The sequence below is a fragment of the Oryzias latipes genome, chromosome 1 (assembly GCF_002234675.1).
Source record: "Oryzias latipes chromosome 1, ASM223467v1".
Taxonomy (NCBI): domain Eukaryota; kingdom Metazoa; phylum Chordata; class Actinopteri; order Beloniformes; family Adrianichthyidae; genus Oryzias; species Oryzias latipes.
The window spans coordinates 15,005,642-15,030,057 of record NC_019859.2 but is presented as its reverse complement, the minus strand read 5'-3'; the positions used below and the strand labels follow the sequence as shown (position 1 = coordinate 15,030,057).

The window sequence follows — 24,416 nt, the reverse complement described above, 5'->3', positions numbered from 1 at the left end:
GAAGTCTGAATCGAACCAAATTATTGAGATTTTTTAGCTTATTGTTACACCCCTAATATATTTAGATAGATATCATTTTGCTGGAAGTGACATACATTCCATAGATAAGTGAACAACTTAACTATCATGCAAACAGCAGCTTTTTTTTCTTTTCAAATCTAGTACGGAAATCCCAAAGCAAAACCCCTTCAAGGTAAGATACTGTTTCATTATTACAATTTGTTGTGTGTGTACTATAGTTAGATCAATTGTTTGTTAAATATATATGCTTTCATTGTTTTCTTTTGTACAATAAAATGGAAGCTAACCACTCAGCTTGTAGGTACTTCAACGTTAACGGTTTCACGTATGTTTGCCGAATTAACAGATAATGGAGAAGCAAAATCCCCCCCAGCAAACCCCCCGGCGCAAAATAACCCCCCAAAACCCCCTCCCCAATGAAACAACCCCCCCACCCCGCCCCAGACCCCTGGTCTGGCACAGCGCCACAAACAGGGCCAAGGAGGCGCGCAGGGTGGCCTCAGAAAACCAAGTGAGTTAAAAATGTTTGCTCAAAAACATGACATCTTTCTCACATACGACACACCTCATTTCTCCACGATATTTTTTTTTACAAAGAAGTACAATTTATAATTACAAATATTATTGTAAAATTGACTTTAAATGTAAACAGACACATTGCAATTTTGCCTTTTTAGAGTTTTCATCATTAAACTTTTACCATCTATGAAAAAAGAAACCAAACCTCAAACCCAGAAATGACTTTCTGCAAGGCCTTTTTCATAATATTAACAGAAAAGCAAGGGATTGGTGTGGTTGGTGTTTTTATAAACTTAAGGTAATACTTAAAAAATGCTCTTTTCCACATTGGAAACTAAAGAAAAGTGATTGTTCTCATGCTGTCTGTACAGCAGTTTCACTCACTCCGCCTCCGCCCCATGACTGTTTCGAAGAAGAAAACCCCTCAAGCCAGAAAATATGGAGAATCAAAATACCCCCCAGGAAAATAACCCCTCACCACAGCAAAATAACCCCCCACCCCCACGTCCTCAAAGGAACCCCCAAGCTGCCCCCAACCGTATGCTCAGACCACTGGTCTGGCATACCGCCAACGCAAGAGCCAAGGAGGCCCGCAGGGTCCAATGGGAAAACCAATTTCTGTTGAGGAGGCTGCTGGCCTTGGCCAGAAATGAGGAGGAGAGACGCCGCCTCCGGCAAATTTATGGCGCAAACTAAAATTAGCCCAAGTTCACGCTGCGACTTTTGGTGGGACCAGTGCCATTTGAACGGCATCCTTCCCCTTTCTGCTTGCAACAATTCAGCGTGTTGTGGACAGAGGTGCCACTTGAAAATGTTGCTGTAAAGTTGAAAAAAATGTGCTGTGTTTACTTTATACAAAATATTGGTGTGCTCATCTTTTAAGGATTTCTGTCCACCAAGATGGCGGTGCTCTCCTCCCATGAGGAATTACGTGATGTCTCCTCTAGTGATATGTGCCTTAACCGTTCACATATGTATTCTGAACTCACAGGAAAATGAAGAAATTTCCACCCACACCCTCTCTCAGAACCCCACCCCCTCGTAGAGCCACTCCCCAGCCCAGAGCCCCACCCCCTCCCAGAGCCCCACTCTGGCCCAGAGCCCCACCCCCTCCCAGAGCCTCGTTCCCGCCAAGACCCCCACTCCGGCCCAGAATCCCACCCCCTCCCAGCGCCCCGCTCCCGCCAAGACCCCCACTCCGGCCCAGAATTCCACCCCCTCCCAGAGCCCCGCTCCCGCCAAGACCCCCACTCCGGCCCAGAGCATCATTTATATGGCATGGGGCGCAGGGCAGGGCCAGGGAATTGGCCAGAATACAATGGGAGAACCAAGTGAGTTATAAGTTTTTGCTCAAAAACATGACATTTCTCTTTAACCAAAGTGCATTTTAAGAATGGTGCACTCGTCACAAAATACTCATTAAATTAATTAAAGTTTCAATACTTTTGACTGTTTTTTCTCACAATTGTAATCCTTTGCATCCTTCTCACATATGATACGCCTCAATTTTCCATGATATATATATATATATTTTTAAAGAAGTAAAATTTATAGTTACAAATACTCTTTTAAAATTGATTTCAAATGAAACACACACTTTGCAATTGAGTCTTTTTAGAGTTTTCATCATTAAACTTTTTCCATCTATGAAAAAAGAAACCAAACCTCAAACCCAGAAATGACTTTCTGCAAGGCCTTTTTCATAATATTAACAGAAAAGCAAGGGATTGGTGTGGTTGGTGTTTTTATAAACTTAAGGTAATACTTAAAAAATGCTCTTTTCCACATTGGAAACTAAAGAAAGGTGATTGTTCTCATGCTGTCTGTACAGCAGTTTCACTCACTCCGCCTCCGCCCCATGACTGTTTCGAAGAAGAAAACCCCTCAAGCCAGAAAATATGGAGAATCAAAATCCCCCCCAGGAAAATAACCCCTCACCACAGCAAAATAACCCCCCACCCCCACGTCCTCAAAGGAACCCCCAAGCTGCCCCCAACCGTATGCCCAGACCACTGGTCTGGCATACCGCCAACGCAAGAGCCAAGGAGGCCCGCAGGGTCCAATGGGAAAACCAATTTCTGTTGAGGAGGCTGCTGGCCTTGGCCAGAAATGAGGAGGAGAGACGCCGCCTCCGGCAAATTTATGGCGCAAACTAAAATTAGCCCAAGTTCACGCTGCGACTTTTGGTGGGACCAGTGCCATTTGAACGGCATCCTTCCCCTTTCTGCTTGCAACAATTCAGCGTGTTGTGGACAGAGGTGCCACTTGAAAATGTTGCTGTAAAGTTGAAAAAAATGTGCTGTGTTTACTTTATACAAGATATTGGTGTGCTCATCTTTTAAGGATTTCTGTCCACCAAGATGGCGGTGCTCTCCTCCCATGAGGAATTACGTGATGTCTCCTCTAGTGATATGTGCCTTAACCGTTCACATATGTATTCTGAACTCAAAGGAAAATGAAGAAATTTCCACCCACACCCTCTCTCAGAACCCCAACCCCTCGTAGAGCCACTCCCCAGCCCAGAGCCCCACCCCCTCCCAGAGCCTCGTTCCCGCCAAGACCCCCACTCCGGCCCAGAATCCCACCCCCTCCCAGCGCCCCGCTCCCGCCAAGACCCCCACTCCGGCCCAGAAATCCACCCGCTGCCAGAGCCCCGCTACCGCCAAGACCCCCACTGCGGCCCAGAGCGCCATTTATATGGCATGGGGCGCAGGGCAGGGCCAGGGAATTGGCCAGAATACAATGGGAGAACCAAGTGAGTTATAAGTTTTTGCTCAAAAACATGACATTTCTCTTTAACCAAAGTGCATTTTAAGAATGGTGCACTCGTCAAAAAATACTCATTAAATTAATTAAAGTTTCAATACTTTTGACTGTTTTTTCTCACAATTGTAATCCTTTGCATCCTTCTCACATATGATACGCCTCAATTTTCCACGATATATATATATATTTTTAAAGAAGTAAAATTTATAGCTACAAATACTCTTTTAAAATTGATTTCAAATGAAACACACACTTTGCAATTGAGTCTTTTTAGAGTTTTCATCATTAAACTTTTTCCATCTATGAAAAAAGAAACCAAACCTCAAACCCAGAAATGACTTTCTGCAAGGCCTTTTTCATAATATTAACAGAAAAGCAAGGGATTGGTGTGGTTGGTGTTTTTATAAACTTAAGGTAATACTTAAAAAATGCTCTTTTCCACATTGGAAACTAAAGAAAAGTGATTGTTCTCATGCTGTCTGTACAGCAGTTTCACTCACTCCGCCTCCGCCCCATGACTGTTTCGAAGAAGAAAACCCCTCAAGCCAGAAAATATGGAGAATCAAAATACCCCCTAGGAAAATAACCCCTCACCACAGCAAAATAACCCCCCACGTCCTCAAAGGAACCCCCAAGCTGCCCCCAACCGTATGCTCAGACCACTGGTCTGGCATACCGCCAACGCAAGAGCCAAGGAGGCCCGCAGGGTCCAATGGGAAAACCAATTTCTGTTGAGGACGCTGCTGGCCTTGGCCAGAAATGAGGAGGAGAGACGCCGCCTCCGGCAAATTTATGGCGCAAACTAAAATTAGCCCAAGTTCACGCTGCGACTTTTGGTGGGACCAGTGCCATTTGAACGGCATCCTTCCCCTTTCTGCTTGCAACAATTCAGCGTGTTGTGGACAGAGGTGCCACTTGAAAATGTTGCTGTAAAGTTGAAAAAAATGTGCTGTGTTTACTTTATACAAGATATTGGTGTGCTCATCTTTTAAGGATTTCTGTCCACCAAGATGGCGGTGCTCTCCTCCCATGAGGAATTACGTGATGTCTCCTCTAGTGATATGTGCCTTAACCGTTCACATATGTATTCTGAACTCACAGGAAAATGAAGAAATTTCCACCCACACCCTCTCTCAGAACCCCACCCCCTCGTAGAGCCACTCCCCAGCCCAGAGCCCCACCCCCTCCCAGAGCCCCACTCTGGCCCAGAGCCCCACCCCCTCCCAGAGCCTCGTTCCCGCCAAGACCCCCACTCCGGCCCAGAATCCCACCCCCTCCCAGCGCCCCGCTCCCGCCAAGACCCCCACTCCGGCCCAGAATTCCACCCCCTCCCAGAGCCCCGCTCCCGCCAAGACCCCCACTCCGGCCCAGAGCGCCATTTATATGGCATGGGGCGCAGGGCAGGGCCAGGGAATTGGCCAGAATACAATGGGAGAACCAAGTGAGTTATAAGTTTTTGCTCAAAAACATGACATTTCTCTTTAACCAAAGTGCATTTTAAGAATGGTGCACTCGTCACAAAATACTCATTAAATTAATTAAAGTTTCAATACTTTTGACTGTTTTTTCTCACAATTGTAATCCTTTGCATCCTTCTCACATATGATACGCCTCAATTTTCCACGATATATATATATATTTTTAAAGAAGTAAAATTTATAGTTACAAATACTCTTTTAAAATTGATTTCAAATGAAACACACACTTTGCAATTGAGTCTTTTTAGAGTTTTCATCATTAAACTTTTTCCATCTATGAAAAAAGAAACCAAACCTCAAACCCAGAAATGACTTTCTGCAAGGCCTTTTTCATAATATTAACAGAAAAGCAAGGGATTGGTGTGGTTGGTGTTTTTATAAACTTAAGGTAATACTTAAAAAATGCTCTTTTCCACATTGGAAACTAAAGAAAAGTGATTGTTCTCATGCTGTCTGTACAGCAGTTTCACTCACTCCGCCTCCGCCCCATGACTGTTTCGAAGAAGAAAACCCCTCAAGCCAGAAAATATGGAGAATCAAAATCCCCCCCAGGAAAATAACCCCTCACCACAGCAAAATAACCCCCCACCCCCACGTCCTCAAAGGAACCCCCAAGCTGCCCCCAACCGTATGCCCAGACCACTGGTCTGGCATACCGCCAACGCAAGAGCCAAGGAGGCCCGCAGGGTCCAATGGGAAAACCAATTTCTGTTGAGGAGGCTGCTGGCCTTGGCCAGAAATGAGGAGGAGAGACGCCGCCTCCGGCAAATTTATGGCGCAAACTAAAATTAGCCCAAGTTCACGCTGCGACTTTTGGTGGGACCAGTGCCATTTGAACGGCATCCTTCCCCTTTCTGCTTGCAACAATTCAGCGTGTTGTGGACAGAGGTGCCACTTGAAAATGTTGCTGTAAAGTTGAAAAAAATGTGCTGTGTTTACTTTATACAAGATATTGGTGTGCTCATCTTTTAAGGATTTCTGTCCACCAAGATGGCGGTGCTCTCCTCCCATGAGGAATTACGTGATGTCTCCTCTAGTGATATGTGCCTTAACCGTTCACATATGTATTCTGAACTCAAAGGAAAATGAAGCAATTTCCACCCACACCCTCTCTCAGAACCCCAACCCCTCGTAGAGCCACTCCCCAGCCCAGAGCCCCACCCCCTCCCAGAGCCCCACTCTGGCCCAGAGCCCCACCCCCTCCCAGAGCATCGTTCCCGCCAAGACCCCCACTCCGGCCCAGAATCCCACCCCCTCCCAGCGCCCCGCTCCCGCCAAGACCCCCACTCCGGCCCAGAATTCCACCCCCTCCCAGAGCCCCGCTCCCGCCAAGACCCCCACTCCGGCCCAGAGCGCCATTTATATGGCATGGGGCGCAGGGCAGGGCCAGGGAATTGGCCAGAATACAATGGGAGAACCAAGTGAGTTATAAGTTTTTGCTCAAAAACATGACATTTCTCTTTAACCAAAGTGCATTTTAAGAATGGTGCACTCGTCACAAAATACTCATTAAATTAATTAAAGTTTCAATACTTTTGACTGTTTTTTCTCACAATTGTAATCCTTTGCATCCTTCTCACATATGATACGCCTCAATTTTCCACGATATATATATATATATTTTTAAAGAAGTAAAATTTATAGTTACAAATACTCTTAAAATTGATTTCAAATGAAACACACACTTTGCAATTGAGTCTTTTTAGAGTTTTCATCATTAAACTTTTTCCATTAGACTGACTTAAGTAGAAATGCTTTGTGTAGGCACAACGTTTAAAATTTCACGTCATTTTCTTATTTAAACAATTTTATACACGGAGATTGTTTGAAGTTTTTTCTTGTGAAGTCATATATTGATTTTATTCTGTTGTCAGTTTCTCCTTCGGAGGCTCCTGGCCTTGGCCAAGAATCAACGGGAGAAGCGCCGCCTGATCCGCATATATGGCCCCAGATAAAATGGTGGTGAAATATTATTGGATGTTGATCAAAATTAATACATATATATTTAATCTGCAACTTTTTTTTTTGGGAACAAATGGGGTTTAAGTTTTTTTAAGGCATTAGTAGCAAGATTACTTTTATAAATCTTATAAAAACCGCCAAACAATTAGATTAGACTACATGTTTTTCTTATTCTTTTAATTCTGTTTTAATATAAAAATATGCGGTGAATAATGCACATTAAAGTTGAACACTGACTTCCTAGTGACATGAAAGTTTATGTGAAAATTCTAAAAAAATATATAAATTGACTTTGAAGCAAATTGTTATATAGTTTACTTACAATAAAAAAACATGCTCAATAGGTTTTTTGGCAACTCTAAATTGTCCATAGGTGTGATTGTTGTGAGTGTGAGAGTGAACAGTGCGATTGTGGATATTCTACCCTGCGACAGACTGGCGACCTGTCCAGGGCGTCCCCTGCCTTCGCCCACAAGTGGCCGGGATAGGCTCCGACAGCCCCGTGACCCCGAAAGGGAAAAACGGAATAGAAAATGGATGGAAGCTCCCCCTGCCCGTCCAGAGGGCCAAAGAGAGTAGAGTCCACATACTGGACCGGTTCATGGTTCCGTCAGAACTCAGATGTTCTCTTTGTGTTTTACAGAAGTAGATCCTGATGGCCTGCAGAGTTCTGTCGTTCCAATGTTCTTAGCAGCAGGGTTGTTGGGGTGCATCGTGTGTAGTTTGGGCTTCAAGCGTAGCCGTCTCACTGACTGTGGCTCTGGAGCTGACTGACCTGGAATCTGAAGATGCTGAAAAGAGAGATTTAACCATGTAGCCATTTATTAAATATAATCTAAAAATGAATTAAGCAACAGAACAAAAGAGACATTTTTTATTCCTGAAAATTAAATATTCTATATTTATGTAAGAAAAAAACAGCATAGATCTGAATTAAGTGCTCTCTGTAATAATTCTCTGTACTGTTGTGAGTTAAGCTATTCAGTCTTTTACTTAGAATTCTCTAAAGACAAAGCAAGAACACGTGAACATGAATGATCAGTTTTTATCATTTAGCCTAAAGTGTCGTTTCTGTACTGTACTTGGTGGATTTACTTCTTATATTAAAAGAAAGAAAAGAAAAACGACCTTTACTGAAACAAACTAAAGAGCTTTTTTTAACCAGTAAAATTCAAACGTAATGATTAAAGCATTTTATAAATGAGTTTATCAAATGTAGATTATTTCTCTGGTAGTTGATTCAAACTATATATTTGAGTCTAGGGTTGTGCCGATGGACGATGGGTGACTGACATCCCGATGGAGAGAAAACATTGTGAATGCCACGCCCCCGCCACGTTGCGAGTCAACACCATAAGCCGCGGTTACATGTGCAAAATATCTTGATCGGATCAATGGTCGGATTAGAATTCAACCGTGTACATGGGCCCAGAGAAATGTTTTCAGAATATAACAAACATTCACATGGGTCACACTTTAGGTCGGAATAAATCATTCGCACATATGGGATTACATATCAGCCAAAAATTGAAAGGGCGTAAAGACAACTAAGCGGGCGTATTCAGGAACTGAGTGAGTGAACCTTAAAACCGTGCTGGCGCAATCTTAACAAAGCGACCCCGTATTTTACAAGTGAACGGCTGAAATCCTAACCGAGCGGTGATCTTGCTCGGTCAATTCTCTTTTGCGCCCTCACCTGGATTTACGCTCGGTGTTATGGGGGCGTTTTTGTCACTTGGGGGCGGTATTCAGGGGCGTGTTTGTCACTTAGGGGCAGGAATCTTTCTGGTTGATCTGATTGGCTAAAATTTGCATGTCAAGCAGTGGGGCGGGACTTTCACTTTGGAACTTTAATAGAAAAGGAACGGCGGCTGTAACGTGGATGTAAACTGTAACAAATGCGTCTAACATGTGAATTTCACATGTAACAAAGCACACACACCCCCCCCCCCCCCCCCCCATCAAACACAAAGCTGTAAGTCCGCGCCCCGCCGGTCCACTAGACTAGTTAAGTGCGGGAGCAGACTACTGCTTTTCTATTTTGTTTGTTACTCTTTTTGTTAAAGTCCCTTCCCTCAGTTTGGACTGGATCATCGCGGATGAGTCATTACTTGGGTAATAAAATAAATAAAGTAAAATAACGAATAGCAATTATATAAGAACGAAAAATAAAAAATAGCCCCCCCCCCCAGGTGTCTCACAGGCCAGTCCACGGTTGGTGTCGGCTTCTTCTATTCCTCTCTTTTTAGAATTTGATGATAGTTGATGTCTTCTGTGCTATCCTATGGGGTCCAGATGACGTGATCCTTACATTGACGGGTTATCCCTAGCATAACACAGGTGGGTAAAGGTGAAGAGCATTTCATTTAATCCATGGACACCAGTGAAGATCACAAATCGTTGAAGAAAAAGGTTCAGAGCACTGTCTAGTGGGTCTAGATGACCCCACTCCCAATGTCAAAGTGCCTAGGACAGCACAAGGGTTACCATTCAAAGTACTTACTAATAATCAAACACAACAGCTGAAAGAATATTTACTCACATTTATCTTAATTCTTGTACAAATCCTCCTCTTCCTCCTTTTCTTCAATCTCATCTGGACTCTGGGAGACAGACTCGCCTTCTGCCGTGTCGGCTAACAAGCTCATGAATGCTCCACTGGGTCCTGTAAAGTTGTTTACATTTTTACTGTATCTTCTACATTTTTATTATAGCAACCACTGCTGCCAAATTATTTTTGTTTAAATAACAAAACTTTTTCTTTTATTCTTAAAAATGCAAAACGTAAAAAAAGGTTACAGCACGCGCTGCAGAGCCACTGACATGACAACTAAGAACGCACGGATCCGATTCAACAAGTTGTTTAAGGCAATATGCTGCAAACTCTTTGTTAAGTTGTTATCTTACATGTTCATCTAAATGCACAGACATTTAGATGACTTCAATTTTAAATTTGATTTTCAAAATCAGTATGTGTCTTTAAGCACAACATTTCAAATTCTATATATGTAGAGCTTCCGGAGCTTGTAGTCTCAAAGATAGCTAGCATGTTGAAAAAGTGTGAGCACCCCTGTTCTAGAGTGATCCAAATCTGTAAAATTAGAATTTGAAGTCAAAAAGACAAACCTCTGGAGATACTCCAAAGTTGATGCCAGCTCCGGTGGATGGTGGATGTTGAAGGTTTAGTAGTTTGGGAACATCATGCATAGCAGAGAGATAAAGGAAGTATTGTTGGCTTGCACAACAATTCCATCCAGACTCAGCATGAACTTTCTTGCAGAAAGGCAGGAATGCCCTAAAAATGAAGAAAGAGTATGAAAAAAAAAGGATGTCAGTAAAAAAAAAGGTTAGTTTTCTATAATAAAAAAGAAACAAGTCTACCCTCTTGTTTAACAGTACTTTGATCAGAATGCTTAAGCTCAATAGCCTAAACCAATAAATAAGCACGGATCACAAATCAGATAATGAATTAACTCCCACTTAAACTACTTTTTTTCTTTTGTTTGACAGTACCGCGAATTAGCCGCAGCTTCAGCTGTTTTTGATAAAAGTCCCATCCTTTTAACCGTCTCCACCAATCATTCTTGGAGGCTTAATCACACGTCATCAGTTTGACCAATCAGAAGTTGTTAAAGTCTTCACTTCCTTGTTCTGATTCTGCTCATAAAGTCTCTCAGTTCGAACAAAAATACCAGCTAAAGCTAGTCTTAAGCGGTGTAGCTTTACGCGGGATCCGGTGTCAGACCGTAGAACAAGTGAACAAAATAATGAAGCTAAGAGCAGTGATCTCCGGCCGTTTTTGCACTACATCTCCCATGATGCATTGGATTAAATTGACAGTGTATCGGCACTGCAACGAGTTTTCCCTGTTAAACGTCTTGAAACCACAATGAACACACATCAAGTAGTTTTTAAGTCTTCTTGATGAATTCAGAGGTCAACGGTTTAGTTCTCCTTCAAGGTTTGTGTTTATTAACAGCCAAACATCCCAGAGTTTGGTCCAAGTCATCTTTCTAACTGAAACACTTTTCTAATAAGGTCTGGATTATTTTATATGTTAAACTTAGGTAGAAGTAATAACATTTAAGAAACAGAATTAAGGTGAAGTGGCCAACAGACACAATTAATCTAAATTAAAACGGTTTAATCCTCTAAAAAAAAATTTTTTTTGTTAAAGTTTTCAAAGATTATCTTTGATTAAGACAAAAGAAAAACGAATCAAACTTCAACATGTTCACCTTTTGTGTCGCTACAGAAAACATGTTAGTTTTTTTGTGTGTAAAATTTATCAAACATATTGTGATAAAATTGTTCAAAAATTACAGTTGCCTTTGCACCAACATTTAAAAAATAAATCACTATTTAGAAAGAATATATGTGTTTTTTGTGAGGTTACATAAAATTGCATGTTTATAAACTGAAGGGAAAAACAATTACCAGGGTAAAATTTCAAATAATTTAGTTAAAAATTATTACTGAAAACTAACTTATTACAACTTTTAGAGAGAGAAAAACAGCTGCAACCTCCAGCTTTTTCTGCCACAATTATCACAAAAATGCACGTGAGACTGTGGAAGGACTTTAGATCAATGCAGACTATAGACTTTCTCCTTTTTTCATTTTTGGATGCTGGTGTGCCGCTGAGTTTTTGTCAGGGATAAAGTGTGCCGTGGATCAAAAAGGGTTGAAAATCACTGCCCCAGAGTCCAGTGGCGGCGTGCTTTACACCACTCTATCCAGCGCTTTGCATGGTACTTGGTGATGTGTGTCTTGGATGCAGCTGCTCTGCCATGGAAACCCATGGCATGAAGCTCTCTGCGTCCTGTACTTGGACTAATCTGAAGGTCACATGACTTTTGGAGCTCTGTAGAAATTGACTGTGCAAAAAGTCTGCGATTTCTTTGCACTTTAGCATCCACTGACTCCTCTCCATCAACTTACGTGGTCGGTGGCCGAGTTGCTGTTGTTCCCAAACTCTTCCATTTTGTTCTGATAGAGCTGACAGCTGACTGTGGAATATTAAGGAGACAACAAAGTTCACCACTGGATTTGTTGCACAGGTGGCGTCCTATGACTGTTCCATGCAGGAGTTCACTGAGTTCCTGAGAGCGGCCCATTCTTTTACAAATGTTTGTGAAAACAGTCTGCACGTCTGAGGGCTTGATTTAACACACCTGTGGCCAGACCAAGTGATTCGGACACCCAATTCTAGATTCTGGATGGGTGAGCAAATACTTCACTTTACGTGTTGTAGAATGATTATTTGTATGTGCGTGTGTGGGAGCGCACAAGTGTGTTGGGGGTGCGTGTTGATTCTTCTGCAGCGGACCGCTCTGGAGCTCCAAGCGAGTTTCACCTGTGCTCTGTGGTACACACATCTTCTCAGAATATTATATACTGCCCAGGTATAAACGAGACTGCAGACACATTGTCACCTTTCCAGTAGAAATGAAGCCTGACACCCATGAAGAATGCGGGGCAGGAGGCTCCGCCGTTATTTATGCATAAAATGTGCTGCATAAAATAGTTCCCAAACAAAACATGTAGTGATATTCATCAAAATCTAATTGTGCGCATTCAGTGTTATGTAATGAAAGAGAACAGTAATAACCCCACCCCCCCACACAAAATCCTCAGGCGGGCGGCCGTGTCGCGCACTTGAGAACGCATGCAGCTTGTAATGGAAATTAATACAATGGAAATGAATAATTAGAACACAGTAAATTTGTCGTATTTCCTCATGAGACTGAAACTTCTGTTGTAGAATTAATGAGGATGTGTGCTTCTGAAACCGCACGCCTAGTAGAGGGAGCGCCTGAGTAGAAGGAGCGGGCTGCGTGCAGCATAGAGGCAGTGACAGCCGCTCGTAGCCCAAGATGTGAGAGGGACGGCGCAGGGAGAGAAGGACAAGTCTGAACACAGGACTAGCAGAACAAGTTAATTATCAGCAAAGATGAATGTGTTTTATGTGTTTATTATAGTTCCAGTCATGCACCATATGCAGAACTTAAAAAAAAAAACGTTCAAAGAAAATGACCCCCTAGCTATGTCACAAACAAGCTTTTTTAAACTGCACCACAAGGCACCAAGAACATGATTTTCCAATTGAGTGGGTCTTTAAAAAAAACCTTGTTGGGTGTTTTTAACATGTTCCTGTAGCCTGTTTCTCATGATGGAGACTATATATACAATAGTTTAAGATTAAAATTGCTCTTGTGTTGCATGAGGAGCTGCTGAAAACCCGGTGTTTGAAAAAGCGATGGGCGGGAGAAAGTCCTCCACTCAAATTCTGAATTCTCCATTTGCAGACAAAAAGATCCATGTTGGTCTTCATTTTTCTCATCTCAGCTGTCATTTGGCTCCAAACTGTACAGCTGGCTGCATAGCTCCAATATTGTTCACCATTTTTTGCAAGACTAATGTTAGCTTTGGCTTAAAGTTGAACCAAAGGGTTGATGGGAAATTAGCAACAGGCTAACTTTCGGGTAAACAGTTCCGCCTTCAACTCAGAAGCAAATTTCTACTGAGCTCCAGCTGCTCTGCAGAACATACGTCTTAATAAACAACACAGGCATTAGATGTTTTATTCAAAGCAAACAGACAAGTTGTTTAATCAAACTTAAGAGAAGAAATTACTTCTAAAAAAATATGACCTATGTATTTCTTAATCCATACATTTTGTGAGTTGCCCTACTAAAACTGCATATTGGTTTATCACCATTTACAGGTTGATCAAACAGATTGCAGATACAAATAGTGAAAAATACAAACATGCAAAAAGAAGTCACAGATCTGTTTTACCACCATCAAACATTTGCACATGCCAGTGTAAAAAATTAAAATGGATTACTTACCGCATACTACAATGATTAGGAGTCATATTCATGTCATCTGTATTTACTTCTTCTGGAAGGCACACGTCATCCACATGGAAAAACATTGCATCTTCCTTTTCCTCCAAGTAGGCCAGCAGAAGATCACTGCATAAGTGACATCAGCAGGCTTAGTAACGGTTTTGGATTGAACACTACACACATATTTTCAAATGCACATATTCTATGTTTCCAGGACATATAAGCAGTAAATCCATCCCATTAATTTGTTTTAAAACCACTCACTGGTCATGATACAGAGCATCCCTCCTTTACGTGGTCTTAAAATGACAAATAAGCTCTTTGACAGCATGAAGTTAACACTCACACAGGTCAAAAACACATTTCAAATCAGTGGCAACACATGAAGCACTAACTTTAAGTCTGGGAAAACTGTGAACCCCATAAAAATGGGCCTTAAAAGCAGCATATACATACTGAAATTTTCAGATGAGCCTGCTTTATGCTTCCTACTAGACGTGTAAGCAGTGAATGATGATTTTTGAACGTCATGTCCACAACCAGTTTCAGATGATGACATGCCGGACCTTTAATGATCTTTAAATGAGATACAAGGTCTTTTACAGTAACATTGCACATAATGAAACTGCACACTTTAAAGTTAGCAAATAATGGCTGTAGAAACGGTCTGTGGTGCGGTCACATTGTGAATGGGATGAACCCTGCTGACCCTGGCTGGAAGTACAGGGCTCCAGACTAACTTTTTTCACTAGGAGCACTGTGGCCCCTGAATGAAAATTTTAGGGGCACAACCTGAAAATTTAGGGGCGCATACCGTAAATCAACATGCAAACCAGATCTTCTAATTTCCACTGTATTATAAATACACTAAATAAAATAAATAAAGTAAATAAATACTTTAATTATAGATGCAAAAATTACAATCTGCTTTTTCAAAGTCAGTGTCAGATTTTATTCTGCACTTTTGAAGATGCAACAAGAAGGTAAACTGACAGCAGCATCGCTGTCATGACAAAAAAAAATAGTAAACAATATACCATAAATTTAGAATAAAAAAAGTTTTTAGTAACAAGTGATTACCGTAATAACCTTTCGGTCATTTCACAGTTAAGAACAATACTTAAATGTATGTAAACATTAGGGGATGGAAATTCATGTTGGCGAAACCAAATAGGTGCAGCCAAGATGCACAATAATTTGAGATCACCCAGATGGACGTAACGCTGCACAGATCACCTGGTGTGAGACATATTTTTGTTTTTGCTCTAACATCACCTGTCAATCAAAACCAAAATATCACCAGAAAGGGGCGGAAGCAAGACCCCAACCTGACCAAACACAGCTGGAAATTTAGTACTGAACTGACTGAAAGCTGCCCTACAGACTACAAAACAATGCATTATGGGACATGCGTCCTGATGGGTTTTTGTAGTTCACTGATCAATTAAAATAATTTAAAATACCAACTGATTAAAAAAAGGCTACATACATCACAAAACATTGAAATAATTATAAAAGATGTAATATCACAATATTACTTAGGGGGAGAGGCATAATTATTAAATTGAATGTTAAGGACAACTCCAACTTCCTGTTGCAGCTTCGCCATCATGCCCCCCCCCCCCCCCCGGGCGCTGGTTCATCTTAAACACGTCTATCGTTGCATTTTCCACACGTGTTTTAAGTGCGTCTAAGACTAAATCGTGTTGTCGCTCACACGTGTTTATGTTCGAGCCCCGTTAGCTGTCACGCATGTAGGTGTGGGACATTTATGCTCCTCAGCTGACCATCTCCCAGCCGTGCATGAGAGCCGTGGTTTGCTTCGCGAGTTTGAGACCCCTGCTGTACACTCTGGCACTGGTATACTAGCCGCAGGTCGAAAGAACGAATCAATAGTTCGCTAGCTGTTCATAGCTCAGACGCACATATCAGGTTGTGATGATTTGTCTCCGTTTCCTTCCCACAGACGTTAACGCGCACTCGATTATCTCTAGGCCCCGCCCCTCCACATATTTTAGCCACTTGCAGTGACTTTCCCTATTCTTCTCACACGCATTGGCCGCCTCAGGCATCACTCAATGACATGCGAGTGTGCGCTCGCGTGTGCTCCAGTCTCACGAGTGTGTGTGTGTCTGTCTGCGTGCGTGTGGGCTCGCGTCTCATTTATGATTTCATTGCTCATTTCATTGATCATTGACGGGCCGCTTCCACGTTTAATGAATAAAAAAATACGGAGGGTGGGGGAGGCAAATTTACTGGTCGCGCATGTGCGACTGGATGTAAAATTCAGTCGCACAGTCTCAAATTTTGGTCGCAAAATGCGAGCAAATGGTCGCAGTCTGGAGCCCTGTACAAAATGTCTACCCACAATACTGACGCATTGGAAATAATATCGAGGCTCATATTCCTATTAACTCTGTAATGCAAGAAATACCCCTTCAATATGTACGTTTTTATTACAAAAAATACAAGTTATCATTTTTAGAAATTAATAATTACTTTTACCGCCACACTGCGAGTAGCCCAGAAGTCTGTACGTACGGAGCTAGCTTAATTATGCACCTGAGTTGGAGGAACGAAGTAGCAAACTTACCGTGCAAACTCCAAAGTTTTTACTTGAATCTTTTAAAGACAAGCAATATGAATGTTGAAGATTCATCCCATGGATTGTTAAAACACAGAAAACATTCGACAGTCGCTAGTCCAAAGTCTCTCGTTCTCTGCACTTCTCCCGCCGCTTACCGTCTCCTGCCCGTTAGTGACGTCAGCCACAGCGTTTTCCCTCCCACTGTGTTCAACCAATCAGAAATCTGTGTCACTTGAGCCTGTGATACAGTTTGAAATTCAAATCTGGTTACAACAGGCTTCTGTTAGTTCAATGCTTCTCGTCACCCCAAGTTTACAATTGACATTTTGATGTTTGACATTTTCCATCAATGTATTCTTTCTGTCTGCCTGTCACTTAGTTGGTGTCAGTATTGGACATAAAGACAGCAGGTAATGCAGGAAAACAGCTGCACTTTATGAGATCATTAATAAACAATCCATCATTTAAAAAAAGAATCAGCACAATGTTTTTTACCTATTTCTTCAGACTAAAAAACGTTAATGTTTCAGATCATTCATTCATCATTCATTTTCTGTACCGTTTTTTCCCTTTCGGGGTCACGGGGCTGCTGGAGCCTATCCCGGCCACTTGTGGGCGAAGGCAGAGGGACATCCTGGACAGGTTGCCAGTTTGTCGCAGGGTAGAATATCCACAATCACACATCCATTCACTCTCACACTCACACCTATGGTCCATTTAGAGTTGCCAATCAACCTATGAAGCATGTTTTTGGATGGTGGGAGGAAGCCGGAGATCCCAGAGAGAACCCACGCATGCACGGGGAGAACATGCAAACTCCACACAGAGAGGTCTCATTGATGTTGTTTTTCTTCTTGCTGTGAGGCAAGAGCGCTAACCACTGCGCCAACGTGCAGCCCTGTTTCAGATCATTTTACATGTAATATTATTTATTAATTGAATTATTTTTCTCTGCATCAAATGGTTCAGTTGATCTAAATGTTTCTAGTTTAAATAAGGACCAACAGTTTTTTTCCTTTCAGGCACTTTACGCTTCTTCTCTGTTTTAGACTATAACAGGGTTTCTGTGGCTAAATAAAGTTAATATTTGTTGAAAGTGGATTTATATTGCTTTTTTCTTTTGTTTTTTTGTTACAAAATACAATTTTAGGTTTACTTACACCATTTTTTTAGATACTAACCTAATTTATTGTCACCGCCGCGAGTGTATGTGTGGGGGGGAGGTTGTGGGGGGTTAGGGGGGCGCAAAACATTTTCTTTTTCCTAGGGGGGCTTGGCAAATAAATAATTATAAAGCACTGTGTTAGTTCAAGATGATGCAGACTAAAATCAAGAAAAAATATATATTTTCAGCTTGTGAGGCTGCATGAAGGGTGATTTTTTTTAGGACAAAGATAAATGAACTCAAACTGCCCCCCCCCCAGTTGTTTTATGTATTTATTCTTTTTAATTATTCATTTTATTTGTTTGGTCCAATACACAATCATGTTTTTTGTTTACTTTAAGCAGATCCAAATTTGATCCCAAATGTCCTTAATTTAGTTCAGACATCAATCTGTTAAATTTTTTATACACACCACCACATACGCATGTGTGCTCTTGTGTGTGCGTGCATGTGTGCCAGTGCATGTGTGTGTTTCTGTTTATCTAAACCTAGCATCATTGACCCAACATACATACTTGTTCATTTATGTTTATCTAAGCAGTCAAAAGAAAAGTTTATTAAATCGACATTGCAACATTGTCTTGAAACTTCATGTATTATAAAAAGTTTCAAAAAGATGTCTTGAGGACATGAATGTCTAAATGATTTAACTTTTCTCTCTTGAAACTGTAATTGAGTTACGTATATGAGAAGAATGAGAAAACCAGATTAGTCTCAAATGGTTCTCATTTATGTCTAAGAGACGTAAATGAGACAGAATCGAGATCTCATCTTCAATTTTGCTTTGCTACGGGAAATCTATGAAGAATTGATTTTTGCAACAGATATAAACAAACTATTCATCTGGGAACTTCTGCTTGACTTCCTTTAGCAGAAAGTAGTCTACTTAAGTCTATTACAAAAATAAGTCTATACTACAAGTGATGCACTATACTTGAAATTATTATTATACTATTATTACTCACTTATTTTTTATTGCATTCAATATGCGAAATGTTTTGCTAAGGTAAAACAAACAGAATGTTTTCTTTTTATTCCCCCCCAATATTTCAAAGTGAAGGTGTGATAAGGAGATTAAGACTGGACAAATCCCTAAGCAAAAAGTAGTACTGTAAATTCAAGTTTATTCTAAAAAGTATACCTGAATATTAGCACAGCATGTTTATCGTAGACCTAATACAAGTAGTGCAGAAAGTATAAGTGAAAACATTCTCAGACAAAAATGGAAACAGTTTAGATTTGCAAAATAAAGATTGTATATCAAAGGTAAACTGAATTATACAACATTCCCACTTTTAGTGAGTAAGTGCTTTTAGTAAACCGCAGCATACTTAAGGAATAGCCTTCAATAATGAGGAAAACATTTAAAAAAATACTTTTTTTTTTTACATTGGCTCTAATCTCCTGTAAAAAACGTGTAAAAATAAAAGTTGTTTTGTCTTTAGTCAATGCAGTGACGGTTTGTAGATTGGGTCATTTCCACTTTGAACTTCCATAGTCCAAGTGTAGCAGGTTATACGCCACTACTTCCTGGATTTGGCTCCTAAAGTGAATGAAAACTTTAAACAAGTGTGTGAAGCAGAAATCACTATGGAAGAAGCAGAAAAAGCCATGAGAAGTTTAGCTTTAGATAAATCTCCAGGATCTGATGGGCTTACTATTAACTTTTATAGACATTTCTGGGAACACTTGAAAGAGCAGTTTCTGTTGGTCATAAAGGAAATTTCTCAGTTAAACTTCATTCCAACTACTATGAAGCAAGGCGTCATCACCTTAATTCCTAAACCTGGGAAAGACGCCAGACTAATTGATAATTTGAGGCCAATATCCCTCCTTAATAGTGATTATAAAATTTTAACCAACATTTATGCATCTAGATTAAAAACAGGACTGAATCAGATCATCTCGGACACACAATCAGGATTCTTAAAAGGATGTTCAATTCACAATAATATCCGGTTAGTTCTTGATCTGATTGACTATAATCAATTAATTGAAGATGATGTCATGTTTTTGAGCAAACATTTTTAACTCACTTGGTTTTCTGAGGCCACCCTGCGCGCCTCCTTGGCCCTGTTTGTGGCGCTGTGCCAGACCAGGGGTCTGGGGCGGGGTGGGGGGTTGTTTCATTGGGGAGGGGGTTTTGGGGGGTTATTTTGCGCCGGGGGGTTTGCTGGGGGGGATTTTGCTTCTCCATTATCTGTTAATTCGGCAAACATACGTGAAACGGTTAACGTTGAAGTACCTACAAGCTGAGTGGTTAGCTTCCATTTTATTGTACAAAAGAAAACAATGAAAGCATATATATTTAACAAACAATTGATCTAACTATAGTACACACACAACAAATTGTAATAATGAAACAGTATCTTACCTTGAAGGGGTTTTGCTTTGGGATTTCCGTACTAGCTTTGAAAAGAAAAAAGATCTGCTGTTTGCATGATAGTTAAGTTGTTCACTTATCTATGGAATGTATGTCACTTCCAGCAAAATGATATCTATCTAAATATATTAGGGGTGTAACAATAAGCTAAAAATCTCAATAATTTGGTTCGATTCAGACTTCGGTTCCAATATACGTTTCGGTACGGGCCATGGCTGTTTGAATTAATATGCTTGATAGAAATTGATATTTATGAACCATAACTATTCAACTATTTCTTTTTCAATCTAACAATCTATCTAACCATAGTTTTCACACACAAAAAATTATATTCAATGAAACAGAAAAATGTATCTCACCAATTTGTGTCTGCCAGACAATTGCGATTCCAGCCGTTGGAATTTGAAACGGATAAAAAAAAAAATCCGCCGTTAGAATAGTTAAAAAATGGTATGACTCGGAACATACCAAATGGATAGATATGACTGCTTTGTAACTGTTATTTAGATTTAACAAATGATTTTCTTAATTTTAGTAGAAAATATCCCATCATACATATTTTCCTGTGGTTAAAAAGTGAACTCATAAACCAAGATGCTGATGTTGACATTTTCATTAAAATGTCTGTTGGATTTACAACAGGATGGTTTTGTGATAAACCTGGTTTATTTATTCTCCATAGAGGTAAAGTTAAAAGGTTCCGTCTTCATAAAAGTTAATGTTCATGGATTTGGTATGCAAATTCCAGAATTTTTTTTATCAGGTACTTTTTTACGTGGTTACATATTCTTGCTCCAATGTGTGATTTTTTTATTCTTTTTTTCTTGTACCTCATCAGTGCTTTCAGTGTGTTTGTTTAAAATCTGGCAGTATTCATGATCAGCATGTCAGACAGATTTTGAGTACGCCACAGTTCATGTACTTAATGCAGTTTATAAACTAAGTTTGCACATCGTTTTAAATAAATCTCTGGGTATAAAACAAAGCTGTTACAATCTTTCTGGTTGTGCTTAGAATAGTTAAATAAGAACTCATGTTTAGCTTTAAAGTACTTTTAATTTCTTCTTTGGAGAAAAAAATTATGTTTAAAGTGAACTTTTCAGCAAGGGGGTTTGTAAGATGATGACAGAGCTTTAATTTTCTTTGTATTTAATTTATTTTTGTATCTGATTCATGTTTTTAGAATTCTGTATTTTGTTGAAATATTTTAATACGTGTCTAATACTACTACCCCAATTCTAATGCTGTACTGATGATGGTGCTGCCCAAATAAATTGTTAAGCATTTATATTTTTAGTATTCTTTTTTTTACTCTTACTGTATTTCACTGGTCTCAATCCTGGTCCTCGAGGGCCACTGTCCTGAATGTTTTAGATCTTTTCCTGCTCCAACAGATCTGCTGCAGTGGTTGAATTGCCTCACGTTATGCTGCCATGGTGCACAAACCTGTACCAACATTTAAAGCTTTAGTGCATGTCATCACAGGCTGCAGACCATAATGCCTCTTATTGGGGGATAACACAATGGTGGAAACTAGAAATGTGGTTGAGGTGAATGTCATCAGTCTCTGTGCTTTACCAAAGCATCAGCAGTAGTCCTTTTAAAAGGATTGACAGCAGCACAAGCTGAGATTTAACCCTTTCGATGCAAGGACTTTGGAGTGGCGATTAAGCAGGGGCGTAAACAAGTGAGGCAACCGTTTACAGGAACAAATAAGTTGGGCTGTTCTCTAAAGAGAAGGAGAGTGGGACACACACACACACTGCAACGTTGAACACCACATCCACATGAGCGTGTTCTTGAGCCAAAGCTTCTACTTCCTCCTTTTTGGTCACATCCACCACTTTGGTTCTGATTCCTAAAATCAGGAAGAAAACGGATCAGTGCACACAGTTTTAATGTGCATTTCTACATGCATGAGAGTACATGCATATGTGCTGAGAGCCTTAGCAGCAAAAACTCTTTCAATAAACCCTTTTTTCTCTCCACCATTTATTTCTGGTAGACTTTAGTCTGCCAAATACTTCTACAGTCTATGATGGTCGCTTATGACCGGTGACTTGCAGAGAGGTTAAGGGTTGGCGATGCTCAGATTCCTCTGATTTACAATTTCAGTAACTAAAGTTTTTGTTTGTGCTAAAAAACAAAAAGTTAAACATAAGCAGTTTCCACTTAACACATAAATACACTTGTATTTAAGGATTATGGTTAATTATAAATATATTACAACTTCTGCTGTTTTGCAGAAGCATACATATTTTTGTATGTTTTTTTTATACATCTTATTTAATCATTATTAAGTTTTGCTATAAAAGTTGATAAATTGAGCACTTTGTTTCAAACTTGTCACAAGATGATATGATTTGGTAAATTAAGCATTTTTGAAAGCTCCACACACTCAAACCCAAACTAAGTCACAGCTTTAGAGGTTGTGTTTTAAACTTAAAAGTCAAATCCATAACAATTAAGATGTAAAATGACAGAAAAATCTCCCACTGTCCAGGCCTTAAGCCTCTTGTAATCCAGCAGATGGCAGCAGCAGACCACTCTCTTTATCTTACCTCTAATTCCTTCCAGCTTCTTCAGCTTTTCTCCATTTATGTCTGTTGCAGTGACCTGAGCTCCTTCATTTGCAAAAGCCTGAATTTAAAAAGGTTGAGTTAGTTCCAAACATCTATGTCTGTCATGGCAAACACAGTTTTTTGCTCCCTTTTTTTTTTTTTGCAAAAGATGGTTACTAACAGCCTTTTTTTCTATTATAGATGTAGGAATACATTTGCCAGATGGATATTTTCAAATCCACAGACCTTTTATAATTATTTAGAGACTAAATATTAAATTCATTAAGTAAGACACATCCAAAAAAAATGATTTGACCAATGTGAGTAAGGCAGTTTATCAAAATAATAGCTTATAGGAAAATAGTTGTTGATGATAAAACATTGTCTACACAAGGAATGGCTAAAATACATGATGCAGGTCAAACTATTCATAAATGTTACATTTGCAAGCTTAAACTATTTGGAATTTGTTACAATGTAATTTGGAAGAAAATTGTAACAAAATCTACATACAATTGCTGCAGCACGTCCAATTCCCTGCGCAGCAGCAGACAGCACAATCACTTTCCCATCCAGGCGACCCATGATGCACCTTTCACGGCAGCTGTGAAACAGGCGAAAATACAGCACTGATCAATAAGAAGATCATTATGATGATAAACACAAAACCTGTTTGTTCATTAGCTGTGTTCACTGTCTATTAAACAAACAGCTTTTATTGGGAAGTCTGTGGCTGATGACATAAATGTTTCTAAATGAAGAGATACAAAGATTCAAGATTCAAAGGGTTTATCGTCATACGCACAGTGAGAAACGGGTTTCCCTGCACTATGAAATTCTTACTTTGGTGTCTACTCCGAGTGCCAAAACCTATACAGGAAACTGAAAATTCAGGCCAGTAGCTTCCACTATTATCCATCCTATCATGGCTTATGAAAACACACCAATCAGAATTATGTAACTCAGAATTTTCTAATAACTTCTGCAGACTTTACAGTTCAACTCGTAGCATTTATAAATCACATTGATGACCATTTTAAGGATTACGGAACGCTAGTGACAGTTTCAAAGTCCCATGCTATAAACCTTACAGACCTTTTAAGTAAACATTGTCTTTGATAGTAGGTAATGGTACAGCTTATGCTGTATCTTATTAAACATGAACTTGGCCAATACGGTCCTTTCTCATCAGTTTCTTTCAAAGTAAAACATAAAGCTTAATTTCATGACACTTTTATTTTGAAAACCTGACACCGTCTTTTCAGCTCTAACTAAGGTAAAATGTTAATAACTGATGGGACTCTTGACAATGACAATACTAAATGTTCTTGTAACGATTTCTAAAATATAATATATTTGCTAAAATATCTAATATTAGAGCAAGTTCACTAAAAGTTGCGTTAATGCAAAAGAGAAGGGGATTTCAAACCACACGCAGCTCCTGCAATGCAACTAGGCCTATGATGAGACAACTGCATGTTCACTCCGACAGCACGCATTTCTGTTATTAATACTTGCATAACACCGAGGACGACTTTTCATTACGAACTAGAAATTACTTCGTGCTTTCATCAAAGCAATAACAAGAAAACCAAAAACTGGTAGTCAAAACCACGGGAATTTCTTGAGAACTTACTTTTTGGCTGCACAGCAATCACAACGACAGACGAAAGGGAAAAGACAGGTGATGTCGTTCTTGGATTCCTATTGGTTCGAGACCAGGAAGTAGTTCCATAGAACCTGCTACACTTGGACTATGGAAGTTCAAAGTGGAAATGACCCAATCTACAAACCGTCACTGCATTGACTAAAGACAAAACAACTTTTATTTTTACACGTTTTTTACAGGAGATTAGAGCCAATGTAAAAAAAAGTATTTTTTTTAAATGTTTTCCTCATTATTGAAGGCTATTCCTTAAGTATGCTGTAGTTTACTAAAAGCACTTACTCACTAAAAGTGGGAATGTTGTATAATTCAGTTTACCTTTGATATACAATCTTTATTTTGCAAATCTAAACTGTTTCCATTTTTGTCTGAGAATGTTTTCACTTATACTTTCTGCACTACTTGTATTAGGTCTACGATAAACATGCTGTGCTAATATTCAGGTATACTTTTT

The 24,416-nt window shown here is 39.9% G+C and overlaps 2 protein-coding genes and 2 long non-coding RNA genes across 10 annotated transcripts in view; 2 read left to right on the top strand and 2 right to left on the bottom strand.

The window, feature by feature from the left end:
- bdh2 (3-hydroxybutyrate dehydrogenase 2) overlaps positions 1–24,416 on the top strand; it is a 56,484-nt gene that overhangs the window by 9,254 nt on the left and 22,814 nt on the right. The window lies entirely within an intron of this gene.
- On the top strand, positions 159–670 carry LOC111947685. Its single transcript, XR_002873566.1, has 2 exons — positions 159–193; positions 368–670. It is a non-coding gene; the product is annotated as an uncharacterized LOC111947685 (long non-coding RNA).
- LOC105358280 lies at positions 7,208–16,600 on the bottom strand. Its single transcript, XR_002873565.1, has 7 exons — positions 16,194–16,600; positions 13,601–13,726; positions 11,688–11,755; positions 9,873–10,041; positions 9,289–9,411; positions 8,948–9,072; positions 7,208–7,537 (listed from the first exon to the last, which is right to left on the bottom strand). It is a non-coding gene; the product is annotated as an uncharacterized LOC105358280 (long non-coding RNA).
- LOC111947681 (3-hydroxybutyrate dehydrogenase type 2-like) lies at positions 17,445–24,187 on the bottom strand. 7 transcript variants are annotated; one of them, XR_002873561.1, is made up of 9 exons: positions 23,933–24,184; positions 22,810–22,900; positions 22,297–22,375; positions 21,493–21,593; positions 21,054–21,181; positions 20,095–20,104; positions 19,727–19,757; positions 19,389–19,552; positions 17,445–18,940 (listed from the first exon to the last, which is right to left on the bottom strand). XR_002873561.1 is itself a non-coding variant. In XM_023957019.1 (8 exons), the coding sequence occupies exons 2-8, from the start codon at positions 22,879–22,881 to the stop codon at positions 18,826–18,828; spliced, it is 690 nt and encodes a 229-aa protein (XP_023812787.1). In that variant the 5' UTR covers positions 22,882–22,900; positions 23,933–24,187; the 3' UTR covers positions 17,445–18,825. The 7 variants fall into 7 exon arrangements, 4 of the variants coding, with proteins under 4 accessions (XP_023812787.1, XP_023812792.1, XP_023812795.1 ...); XR_002873562.1 differs by having other exon boundaries at positions 17,445–18,895; XM_023957019.1 differs by lacking the exon at positions 20,095–20,104 and having other exon boundaries at positions 23,933–24,187.